General features: G+C 40.3%; 3 protein-coding genes across 6 annotated transcripts in view; 1 reads left to right on the forward strand and 2 right to left on the reverse strand.

Annotated features, from left to right (window-relative positions):
* The window catches only part of SON (SON DNA and RNA binding protein), a 30,913-nt gene extending 29,689 nt beyond the window's left edge, over window positions 1-1,224 (forward strand). The window contains exon 12 of one of the 2 annotated variants that reach the window (XM_068546996.1): window positions 226-1,224. In XM_068546996.1, coding sequence (XP_068403097.1) covers window positions 226-285 — 60 coding nt within the window. In that variant the 3' untranslated portion in view covers window positions 286-1,224. The remainder of the gene's footprint in view (window positions 1-225) is intronic. The other variant, XM_068546995.1, reaches the window with a different exon arrangement.
* Window positions 1,225-1,322: 98 nt separating this feature from the next.
* Window positions 1,323-10,790, reverse strand: DONSON (DNA replication fork stabilization factor DONSON). Its single transcript, XM_068547005.1, has 10 exons — window positions 10,414-10,790; window positions 9,583-9,663; window positions 8,246-8,449; window positions 7,092-7,270; window positions 5,719-5,897; window positions 5,010-5,091; window positions 4,798-4,902; window positions 4,000-4,198; window positions 3,080-3,292; window positions 1,323-2,314 (listed from the first exon to the last, which is right to left on the reverse strand). Exons 1-10 carry the CDS (start codon window positions 10,723-10,725, stop codon window positions 2,177-2,179), a joined length of 1,692 nt encoding a protein of 563 aa, XP_068403106.1. The 5' UTR covers window positions 10,726-10,790; the 3' UTR covers window positions 1,323-2,176.
* A 35-nt stretch (window positions 10,791-10,825) lies between these two features.
* CRYZL1 (crystallin zeta like 1) overlaps window positions 10,826-12,351 on the reverse strand; it is a 33,599-nt gene continuing 32,073 nt past the window's right edge. The window contains exon 13 of one of the 3 annotated variants that reach the window (XM_068547007.1): window positions 10,826-11,842. In XM_068547007.1, the coding sequence (XP_068403108.1) occupies window positions 11,743-11,842 (100 nt within the window). In that variant the 3' untranslated portion in view covers window positions 10,826-11,742. Of the gene's footprint in view, window positions 11,959-12,351 lie in introns of all 3 variants that reach the window. The other 2 variants (XM_068547006.1, XM_068547008.1) reach the window with 2 other exon arrangements.

Below are 12,351 nucleotides of genomic sequence, written 5' to 3' on the forward strand. Positions count from 1 at the left end.
CCCCCCCCCCCCACCCCACCCCACGCTTCAATTTGGAGACCTGCTCTTAATTTGCAGTCCCTTTTCCCAAATGATTTGCTTCTTTTCGGGTTGAGATTTATTTGACTTACATGGTATGGGTTTTATATTTTTGTAAATTATCTTTCTAGCATTTAGTGAAAAAATTACAAAGCTAATAGATATTAAAGTTTGATGCTGTTCTTATTGTATGTTTTTCTTGAATAGGTATTGAGAAATGGAAGCCCTTACCAGCCCAATTGTATGTTTTTCTTGAATAGGTATTGATAAATGGAAGCGCTTACCAGCCCAGCTTTGCCAGCCCTAATAAGAAGCATGCTAAAGCCACAGCAGCTACTGTGGTTCTTCAAGCAATGGGCCTTGTACCAAAGGACCTCATGGCTAATGCCACTTGCTTCAGGAGTGCCTCACGTAGATAGATTGAGGTTTTATATTAATCATTTCAGATAATTTTACTCTGCATCAAAATGTATTTCCTCTTTAATGTTGTAAATATTTGGCAATTTAAGACATTGTGTAAAAAGCAATCTGTACAAACATCTCCAGGCTTTGATTTTTGTACCATGGAAATTGTATTTAACCATACAGGGTTTTGGTATGTTTATATTGTTTACCTTAGTGATGTATTTGTTTAAGTGGCTAACATCCAAACGATTGTTTGAAGGCATCCGTAATCTTCAGTGTGGAATGTTAAATAACGCTTTTATACTGTATTTTGTACTATGATGTCAACTCCCCTTACTTATGGCTAGGCTGCTGTAACACTTGCCTGTAATCAGTGAAGGGCTGTGCACCTTGTACTAGTTCACAATGGGTTCTGCTGGACAGATACTGGGCCAGTGTTATTGAGGTAATCAAGCAAGATCTGTTCCACAGGGCTAACGCCACCGTATCCCCTTTAAATTTTGTAGAGGTTATAAAAAAAAGAAAGTGGTATGTTGTGTGATGATCAGCACTAAGTCCTGTGTTTCTGTCAAAAGCCACTTGGGCCATGAATGAGAAGGGAGTTAAAAAGAAGTCTGACTAGAATTTTACTGCAGAGGCCAAGTACATTTAGTATGGCATTGAGTTGTGATATAGTTTTACTTTGATGTGCATTTTGAACTTCAGCTACACCTAGATAGACGTAAAATGATAATTAAAATGCTGTAACCAACTTATCTAATAAAATTGGCACCCAGCCACTATTTTGTTGACTATGAGAAAGTTTAAGTTTATGTTAATTTTTAGGGTCTGATAGAATATTTCATGTGTATTACAGTGGTATTCATATGCTATGTCTCTCAACTTTATTTTCAAAAGCTTAAGGCCCAAATATAAACTTCTCTGGAATAAATGTGGTGTTTTATTTTCTGGATTACAAAGTGAACACATACTTCTTCACTACTGTTACTTCTTTACCCAATGCTTTGGATTTCTAAGCACTTTTATTTAAGAAAATTTGAATTATATATATACATGCACATAGCACAAATACCTACAAGAACATATTAAATACTACTTTGTCATGACAGCTGAGCATACTTTACAACTCTTAACCCTATTCTATATGGAATACAAAATACCCTTATCTGAGTTAACATGCATTAAAACAAGTAATATGTATTTTGAGAATAGAGGAATTGTAAACAGGTAGGAAAACAACTAAGGTGGAAGCGTCAACAATCAACTCAGTAGATACTGTCTACATTTGTTTTCTACCTTTATAAAACTAGAACTTGCTAATAACAATCCTAAGGAAATTGTTAAAGATAGTTTTGTCCTGATGCTCTCAATGGCATGAGATAATTGATACTAAGCCTCAATTTCCATTTGCAAGGAAACACTCAGTTTTCTACCCAGTTTATAATTAGGTTAATGGATCTAGAATTTTCATTCAAGGTTTTTGAAGTTTTTAAAAAGTTTATCTTCATATCTGAATATCTAATCAAAAGAGTAAAAACAAATGTTGATTTTGAAACCTTAACCCTATTTACTGCTTAGTGCATGTAATAAAAGTATTGTAAAAAGGTTAATGTTTGTAAACATTTGAGTATTTTTAAAGCTATATTCCTTTAAACTTCCAAAGTGAACTTTAAAGCCAAAGATATAAGAATCTTGAATTTCCTTGCTAGAAGGCTTTTTTCCTCAAAGATTCCTTTTAGGCTTACTTTGGTGTTCAGGATCTCCAATTATAAATGTAGTCACTCATTTCCACATGCCGTAAAGATGATTTCCCCAGTATCGGTGTTCGACTAAGGTGGTCCAGAGTTTTAGGGTGCAATCCACAGTTGGCAAGCTCCTCATGAACAGCCGCCTGTGGAAATTTGTATGCAAGTCAGTAAAAAGCATTGTCAGAGTCCTTGAACACTGATGAGTTTTTAAAATTACCATGGGCTCTTTGACAAATAGATGCCTTATTCAGTAAGGGCAAATTCATCGTTATCATTATCAATAGAAGCTCATCCTAAGAATTTTTGCATAATGACAGCATCCAAAAATAATAATTTTGGTTATTTTTATAAGTCTGGCAAACGGATAAAAACAGTTTTAAAGGTCTCATTACCTCTAAGTAAAAAGCTGTATGTCCAAAATCAAAGGCAGATATGTTGTAAAGCAACTACTTCAGTTTTAAAGCAAGTGTGGACACATCTAGAAACTGCTGGATCACATGAAACAAGCAGCTCATCCCTCCCCGAATCTAAGAAAAAGTTCTATAGGAAAAAAAGAGGCCTATGCGGCTAAATAAACACCCATAATTATTTATTTACCCCCGCCCCCGGAGTAAGTAAGCAGGCACTATTAGGTTCTGGATCTGAGAGGACAATGAAAACAACTTGCCTTTTGTTTGGCAAGTTCTTTAGTCAGTGTTGAATACAACAGCCTGAATTCATAAAATTTACCTCACTCACACACAAACTTTATAGTCATTATCCCTTCCCTCTTAGTAATTGTACTTGATAATATGAAGCAGTACAGTTTAATAACTTGAAACACCAGTTTGGTTCATCATAAATGACTTCCTCCATCCATCTAGTCTGAGAAAACCGCAACTAAATCTGTTTACCAGCTGTCTACTTACCTTATCCAGTACTTTATCCTTTGGTGGGCAGATATTAAATACAGCAGTTGGCTCATGTGTATACAGTCCTGCAGAAAATGACCCACTCTGTGAAGATCTGAGTAGCATAGTCACGGAATGTAGAGAATGAGGCATGATAGGACCTGTAATCTCCAAACTAAATTGATCTCTGTATCCAGAAGGAGCTTGTGTCTTCACGTTTACACTTCGCGCCTTCAAAAAAAATTCAAAGAAAATTATGGTCACCATCTCTCAAGCTTTTGTCCCTAGCTAAAAATGTGATCAATAACTTCTCATTTGGGTATTCCCCTCTTTAACAGTTAAGGAATAAAAGTAGTTCATAAGACATCAAAAGAATGTTACATGAGTAAAAAATGTTCAGTAATTCTGTTTCCAGCATCCTCTCCAAATTATGAGGCTGTCAATTTAAATATTAGTTCTAGAGAATGTAACTTTTTAATATGGTATCCTTTCTGATTTATTAATGCACTTTCAATGCATAATATTAGGAAAATAAAAATTAGATTCTGTTGCTATTACATTCAGCATATGTAACACGAAAATTACATGTGTAATTCTTCAACAATATGGATATATACTTATTCTTTTCACTTATCCATGATCCAGTGTTTGAGACCACCTATAATTTAACAGAACATTCTTGGCTCTGTTCTTTCACTGGTTATGAAAGACAAACTTTAAGAAAGCAACTTTTCCTTATGGCAATAATTCAAACATAACTTTTCATATAATTCCTTTGATAATAACTTTATATCAAGGAATTTTTTTACTGGGAGGGAAGAAAAAAAATATGCACCATGTAAAAATACCAAGAATTTATCCTATCAAAAAAGGAAAAGTATGTCTTTAAAAGCTAGGTTATGAGGATTAGTGTAGAATTTTTTTTTTCTTTTTATTACCTTAAGCATTTGCATTGTGGCACCTCGGAAAGCTATAGGTGATAAGAGGGTTGGTGGAAGTCCTGCCTGGGGACCTGAGGTAGCAATTAAACTCTTACAGTTGATCAAAAAATTTAGCAATGTAAAGGTATTTGTCCCCTTCACCAACACAACAGACTCAGGTCTGTGATCCATTTGTACTTCATGTATCTCTTTACGCCTGAACGTGACAATCAAGGAAACTGCAAATGCAAATCCCATACCAAAAGGAACAGCAGTTATCTTAATCCTGAATCACCTGGAACCCTCTTCCCCCACTCCAAACTGGAAATGCTCTTGCTAATCCTCTTCACTGCAATTATAAGGCATCTGAATGATCAAAATGATTTCTTTTTGACCATCTGAATTAGCTAGAAATTGATACCTAACAACTGATTTCTTCTCTAGTCAAAAATATGTTCCAGTCCCCCCACAAACTTAACAAAAATAGAATATTTTCACTTAAAAAGGTTTAATAATTGTTCATGGCTTTTTGGTATTTAGGGGTTTTTTAATGTCATGATGGAGTATCAGTTTTAATATCTTAAAGATAGTTTAAGATTATAGTTAAATAAAACTGTCAGTCAATATTACATTGCTCAAGGGAATTCCCCGGCAGGCCAGTGGTTAGGAATCTGCGCTTCCACTGCAGGGGGCAACTGGTCGGGGAACTAAGATACCGCATGCTGTGTGGCACGGCCAAAAAAAAAAAATAATTACATTGCTCACTAACTTAATTCAATGAAAATAAATTCTAGTTAACAGCAACTGAAAGGATACAGCTTGATAGAAAGTACATCTGGTTTTTTAATTTTATCTTGCACACCCATCTCTTCCAGCCAGGAAAAACTTTCTTCTTCATCCTCATCGCTGACTGCTTGCTCCCTAGGAAACTGCTATAGTTAGTCAGGGTTCCCATTTCCTAAAGCTGTTTCCTCTACACTGAATCCATAATTCACCAGATGATGTAAAAGGTTATTTTAATCACATACTCCCCATGTCCCAAGCTTGTTCCAGACGCTTTCCTCTTCTCATGGCCACTTTCTTTTATTAAAGGCAAAGAAAATTCAATACCTACGTGAGAAAAGAAAAATGTAACTATGTTTTCTTTAATCTGAAGGAATTAAACAGGCGTGCCCGACTTGTAGAGAGTATATATGAAAATGAGTTTTTACTCCTGATGTATTAAAGCAGTACTTTTCATGCTTTCTTGATGGCAGCTCACAACACACATATCTCCTTGAAACAAATGGTTCAGGACACTACATAGTCTCACTACATGTGGTACTCTTTCATCAAGTATATACTACTCTATTTCATTTTTTTATAAGGTGCTGAATGAGTCCACTAAGTAGATTTCATGATCCACTAATGAGTTGACCCTCTTTAAAGATCATGTTATTAAAAGGGGGTAGATAATTTGTATTATAAAAGAATTTCTATAGGAGTATATTCAGATTGGGACTTTCCAGCTTGATATATGTTTAGAGATCAGAGAAGGGAACACAACTTAAAGCTATGTACAATGGACAGCTTAATTAAACGCTGGAAAAAAATCAAAAAAGAAATAAAATAATTCTTAAAACAATTAGATAAAACTGGTAGAAGACAATTCAACTGCTAAAAGACAGTTCAAATTTTAGCTTTTAAGGAGTGTTTACTATATAGTGTGGTATTCTCACTTTAAACCTATAGTTTTACCTTCGTTTTTCATAGCTTCTCTTATACCTCTAGTTGTAGGAGAGATGAGAGCCGTGACTACATCATCTCCTGCTAATCCCGCTGCACGGAACAGGACAGTAAACTGATAGGTACAAACGTAGAAATAGGGGCAAAGTTTTGTCTTCAGCAGATTATACAGAGAAGTAAAGCTCACAGACCTATGAAGAAAAACATTTTTCTTTAGGCATTATTAAAACTAACTCAACATCTAAAATTTTTTTTGTATAATTTAATTTGATACTCACCTGATTTAAAACACAAATATTACAGATAATGGTCTGAATTTTTGCCATGACATAGAACTTGGCTTTTTAAAGGACTGAAATTGGTCACAGGACTCACTGATGACTTCTAAATACTTTAACGAATAGTGTTTACCATTTAAACACTAGCCATTTTTTCTTTAAACAAAACTTAATTGATAACTGGTTGCTCACTTTTTTTTTTTAATAAATTTACTTTATTTTATTTATTTATTTTTGGCTGCGTTGGGTCTTCGTTGCTGCACACGGGCTTTTCTCTGGTTGCAGCAAGCGGGGGCTACTCTTTGTTGCGGTGTGCAGGCTTCTCATTGCGGTGGCTTCTCTTGTTGCGGACCACGGGGGCTCTAGGCGCGCAGGCTTCAGTAGTTGCGGACCACCGGCTTAGTTGCTCTGCGGCATGTGGGATCGTCCCAGACCAGGGCTCGAACCCGTGTCCCCTGCATTGGCAGGCGGATTCTTAACCACTGCGCTACCAGGGAATCCCTGGTTGCTGACTTTTAATAAGCAGCTTCTACTGATGAGAAGGGAAGCAGCCATTGGCAAAAAGTATAATAACGTTAAAGAATTAGGTCTCTATATATTTATCAAACACTTATGTATATATTCCACAACTACGTAAAGAGTGAATAAGAGTTGGGAATTCCCTCCCCGTCTGGTGGTTAGTACTCCGCGCTTCCACTGCAGGGAGCACAGGTTCGATCCCTTTGGTCAGGGAACTAAGATCCCACAAGTCGTGCAGTGTGGCCAAAAAAATAAATAAATAAAAATTTTTAAAAAAGAGTGAACAAGAGCTAAAAAAGTAAACAATTAAAATTTTTTTTCTTTTTGGCTGCACCACGCAGCATGTGGGATCTTAGTTCCCTGACCAGGATTGAACCTGGGCCGCAGCAGTGAAAGCGCCAAGTCCTAACCACTGGACCGCCAGGGAATTCCCCAAAAGTAAACAATTTAAATGTTAGTTATTACAGTTTAAATAAAATAATTCAGAAGGACATAGAAATCCATCTACTACTGCTCATCTCCACATCATAAATAAAATAAGGAGAAAATACGGCTAAAATGGGTTGCACAAATTTTTACTAATCTTACCAGTCACTCATTAAAATGTGTTGCAGGGTTTCATCATTTGACCAAGGGTTTGTCTTTCCAGCCATTTTTCTGTCAGCTCCAATACGAGGGAACAATGGTAGCCAAGACAAGGCAGGGTGGAGCCAATAGATAAGGCTCTGCTGGAAGGCACAACGGAGCTCAGTGGAGAGTTTGGGATCCTAAAATACAAAGATGATATTGGACAGTTCTTGCCCCAGTAGAAATACAGAATTTAATTAAAAAGACACTGAATATACCAAACACTCATTCTCAGGATCTTTACTGCTTCCTGTAAGAAAGTGTTAATAACTGTTAACAAGGGCTAAAATGTGGTTTATTATTGTTTGGGAAAACCTTCCTTGCCAGCCATTACAGTCTGTTAAACCACATACCAGCAGGGACGCTTAGATGTAGATGGGAACATTCGTCTGGGTCTACCATCCTTGAGAACAGTGACTATCACTCTTTATCACCAGGGCAGGGGGGTGGGGTGTGTGTGTGTGTGTGTAACACTATATTCAACCCCCTCCCCTCATAGCACTGTTTCAAAAGTAGCCAATAAAAACCGATCATCCCAATCACAAATCATCTGCATCTATTTATCAGAAAAGATGTACCAAGGCCTCTTTCAGGTAATCTCTTTTAACCTGGTTTGAGTTGATGAGCTGCTTGAAAGTAATGCAATTACATTTCTCTAAAACCTTTCTAGCACTCATCAACTCTCCTAAATTTACAACAGACCATCACCCAGGTGGTAAGAATTAGTGCATTTAAAAAATACAGTATACATATGTGAGAAAACCAGTAAAATAACCAATCTGTCTTTGCAATCCTACTCCTCAATTGCTTTTCATTTCCTGATATTTTCTTTCTCAAAAGGCCTTAGAAAAGGATAGCGTAGTTCAAACACTTCCTGCCTGCAGCAGTGACTAATTCTCAGGACAGGTCTATAAATTTAACAGGCAGTTACTATATCTGATTTAAAAAACAGTATGAAAGCAGCATTTGGGAAATAAAAAATTTCCCAAGTCTCTGTGTCTTTAAATGTCAAAAGAAAAACTTAATGAAAGGAAATGTCTCTGATATTTTGCAGAGAAGTACATTTTACACTTAATTTGTTACTTTTAAGCATAGCTATTTTCTTACAGAATTACCTGTATACTTTGAGGCAAAGTAACTTCTGTTGCCCTACAATGCTGGATGACACCTTGAGCCTCTTCCTGTGCTTTCAAATGATCTGCCCAGGTAAAGGGTTGAGAAGAGGCGAAAAGGAGTCGAGTTTTAATACTCCAGTCCACAGGTAACTCAGTACTCTCTGAGGATGGAATATCAGATTCGGAGAATGATTCATGAGGAGTCTTTCAGAAAACAAAGAACACAAAAATTAGTAGAGTACCAAGGAAAAAACCCTTCAATCTGTAGAATTCATCAACTAACATACTCATGACCACTGAAATTTCAAAATGTTATGAATGGTACAATAAATAACACTGAAAATATACTACACACTGTGAAAGAGTCTGGAAAGAGCCACACTAAACCGTTAACAGTGATTTTATCTCTGGAAAGTGGGAATTTGTTGTTGAGGCTGGTGGAAGGAAAGGTTTCACTTTTTAGTTTATTATAGTTCTATATAGTTTAGTTACAAGAGACGTACTATTTTCACGATCATGATTTAAAAACATCTACTACTGATACTGCTATCAAAGCAGAAATCTTCCAAGTATTTTTTAAAAAGCACTTTTTAAGCCTCTAAAACTCTGGAACCAGGTCTAAGTTGCTCTTGCAGGTAACTTAGGTTGGGTTCTTAGAGGCCATATTTAAGAAGCATTTGCCGACCTCAAAAATTCCTCCCAAACCGTTTTGCTGTCAAATCAGTATTCTCCACGTTACAATGATTCTTCTAGATGACATTATTAAAAAATAACAAGGAAGGGGGAACTATTTCCAAGAGACCCGAAGGCCATTTATTTGCAAGGAAGGGAGACTGGGTCTTGGGAACTCTTCTAGCCTGCTCCCATTAGGACAATCTATGCATTTGTTAAACTATCACGAAAGCAGCAGCTGAGGAATGGAATCAAGGAGCGTTTCTGTGTGTGGTGGTGGTGGCAGGGAGGTTCAGTGATATACCACAGCCTGTGGAACTAATTTGGGGATTTGCAGTGAAGGATTAAGTTCAAAAAGCAGCTGAGCCTGGAGGCGTCGGCTCTGAGTGATGAGCTGGAGTTGTCACTACCTACAGAAGAGCGTGAAAACTGTTGGGGGCAGAAATAAAACCCACATCTACGCCTACTTTAGCATTGGTGCCATTATAAACATTACCACAACATACAAAGTCCTTTACCAAGGCTGATGCCTGGCACCTTTTCAACCCTGGTAGAGATGATCACTCAGGGCTCTCTGTGAAACTATTTTCCAAGTAAAACACTTCTGAGAAGTATACACTCATGTTATAAGAATATACACTCTAATGACATTTAAAAAGTGTTACCTGGGGTAATTCAGTAATGGCTGTTCTTTCAGGAATCTTCTCTTCCCATAGCAAATCATTTTCTTGATTAGAGTCTAAAAACTGAGGTTAAAAAATGGTCCTTTTAAATTATAAATGATGCTGGAGTTCGCTTTAAACATGTAGACCTTCACCTGGCATACAAGTTTCTCAGCAAGTGCAGGAATTCACGTGAGCGCAAATCAGTATAACAGAGTATTTCACTTCAGTTTTGTGCCTGAACTTTACTATCAAAATGGACCGGGAAAAGGGCAGGTGATTTGCGCAACTAAGAACTCAGTAACCAATAATCTCAGTTCAAAAGATCCAAAAGGTTGCGGGGTAAGACAAATATTAGTAAATTCTGACCCCATCAATCCTCAACATTCCCCCAACCCCAGAATAATTTTGAGCGCGTGAGAAGGCAGGCACTGAATCACGCAGGAAAGAGGGTCCTGTAACCTTCCCATCAAACGGTGGCCTTCCGGGAGTAGTGCCAGGATCACTCGGCGCTCTCTTCCCACTGATCTCCAACCCCCCACCAGACGGCTGCAGTCCAAACTCCCCCGCCGCGCGCCGGGCGGGGCCGCGGGGTCCACTCCTCAGGACGGGCCGGCCCCGCAAGTCCCGCGGCAGCTCGCGGAGCGCACTTCACGCCGCCCCGACCTCGCAGGGCAGCCACCCCCAAGGCTCAAGGCCCCCTGAGGCCGCGGGCGGCTTCAGCTTCGCGCCCATTTCGCTCCTGGAACGCGAGAACCCGCCATCCCTACTTCACAGACGAATCGACCCACGAACTACGAGAACCCCTCGGCTCCCAGGCACGCAGACACTCACCGGGCCCGGCGCCTCCTGCTGGCCGCGGGACGGCCCGTTGGGAGGCTCGGCGGCGGCCCGCGGCCGGTTGTCCAGGCGGGCGAAGGGGTTCCTTCGGGACGCGGTCGGGCCGCCGCCGCCGCCACCTCTGCCCACTGCCGGGAAAGGGCGGAGGGGCAGCCCGGCCGTCAGGGCGGCGCGGCGGGTCGCCGGCTCGGGCCGCTCCTCGGTCGGGGAGGCGGCCCCAAGGCTCCGGCCCCTTTTCCGTCGGAGCCGCAATGTCTCTGGCGGCCTTTTGAAACTGGGCGAGTAGCCGGGCACCGACAGAGCCATCACGAGCCGCGAAGGCCGAGGACCCGGCCCGCAGCCCCACAAGCGCTTCCCGCGCGCCGCGGCCCCGCCCCCGACGTGGCCCCGCCCCCACGGCGTCTCGCGGCGCGTGTGCCGTACGGCGCCCGCGAGGCTCCGCCCCCGGCTGTGTTCCTCCGAGACCAAGGGCGCGCGAGGGTCCCGCGCCTCGCCGGACGCCCCCTTGGCGCTCTGGTTGGGTCCTTGGCTGTAGTCGGGTCGCCGGGTGCTAGGTGGCTGGGAAGCACGCGGTCCTGCGCACCGGGATAGATGAGCGCTGTTCAAATCCGCAGCAGGGTGTGATGAGCCCCAGGCACGGCGCCAGGATGAAAACGAAACGTCACACTTGAGCTGCCCCTTCGATAAGCTTCCAGAGCGCAGCGGCGACGTCCAGAGCTGGAGAGAGGGGCCTGGGCCTCCTCCCCCTCCCCCCGAAACAGAGAGCCCCGACAGGAAATCAGCACGCCGGCTACGCAAGCGCAGTCTCCCGCCCCGCTTCCCAAGCATCGCCACTGCAGCCTTCCACGCAAACACTGCAGCGGTCACGGACGAGTTACCGTGATGCTCCCGTTCGATCCTGAGGAAACCCTGGAGTGAATGAATATTTGAAAAAAAATTTAGCTTTCAATGGGCTAGGTCCTTTGAGACTTGAAAATATATTCAAAGTATTAAATTACGACAGCAAAGGATGTTAAAGAAGGAAGGTGTTGAGAATGGAGTTGATACAAAATAATGTTATTTTGACATAGCAAAAGACTCCAACAGCTTTATCAGAGTAGCGTGGCTTCTGCTGAAAGCAGTTTTCTTCATGTAAAGAATTTTATAAGAGGCAAATATATAGGAACAATAATTTTAAAGGCTTTCAGAATATTCCCTTTAGATGTTAAATTTTAGAATTGTCTTGACCCGTCTGTACAATGTTTCCAAATACTTTTCAGATACTTCAGACTTTTCAAATACTTCATATAACTCTGAGCATCGTGTCTCAGCAGGAAAACGTGCTTAAAAACATAAAAACTTGCTTTTATCTTCCTTGACTTTTCTGAGCAATTTGCAAGGAAACTCTGGCTTCAATACTGGAAAAGGTTCATCCAACTGAGGTCTGAGAAAGAACAAAATTAAAATTGAACAACTTGCTTCTTTCTTCCTTGATTTTTCTGAACAACTTCCATGGTAACTTTTGCCTCGTATAGTGGAATGGGTTCATCCAACTGAGGTCTGAGGAAGAATGAAACTATTAGAAATGTCTAGTTAAAGATGGGTAGAGTACATAGCATGGTAGTTAACAGTTGCTATAGTTCAACTCTATTACTCTAAATCAAATTTGTCCATTAATATTTCCACTGTTGAAACCGGTTAAATTTTGAATGGGGAAAAATACCTATTTTATCCATTCTCTCTTTTTTGATAAACAGATCCAGCTGAAAAAAAAATTGTACTTCTTGTCAACCTGTAGGTTATTTCAAGTTGCTTTGGGAGGGGAGATGAGGATAAGCAAAGGGTGAGGTACAGTATGGAATGGAGTAAGGAAAACTAACGAACCACTTCTATCTTAGGGAATGCATACTGGTGTGTATACACTTCGAGAAATACTAAGGAGCAGCTATTTAT

The sequence above is a fragment of the Eschrichtius robustus genome, chromosome 6 (assembly GCF_028021215.1).
Source record: "Eschrichtius robustus isolate mEscRob2 chromosome 6, mEscRob2.pri, whole genome shotgun sequence".
NCBI lineage: Eukaryota > Metazoa > Chordata > Mammalia > Artiodactyla > Eschrichtiidae > Eschrichtius > Eschrichtius robustus.

What these genes read in the sequence shown, in the direction of transcription:
- DONSON (XM_068547005.1), bottom strand. Translation starts at nt 10,725, where the DNA reads ATGGCTCTGTCGGTGCCCGGCTACTCGCCCAGTTTCAAAAGGCCGCCA. An exon ending in CTTTGCCTCAAAGTATACAG is followed by an intron (nt 7,271 to 8,245) that starts GTAATTCTGTAA and finishes TTTGTATTTTAG; the next exon opens with GATCCCAAACTCTCCACTGA. An exon ending in CACATTTTAATGAGTGACTG is followed by an intron (nt 5,898 to 7,091) that starts GTAAGATTAGTA and finishes TTTTCTTCATAG; the next exon opens with GTCTGTGAGCTTTACTTCTC.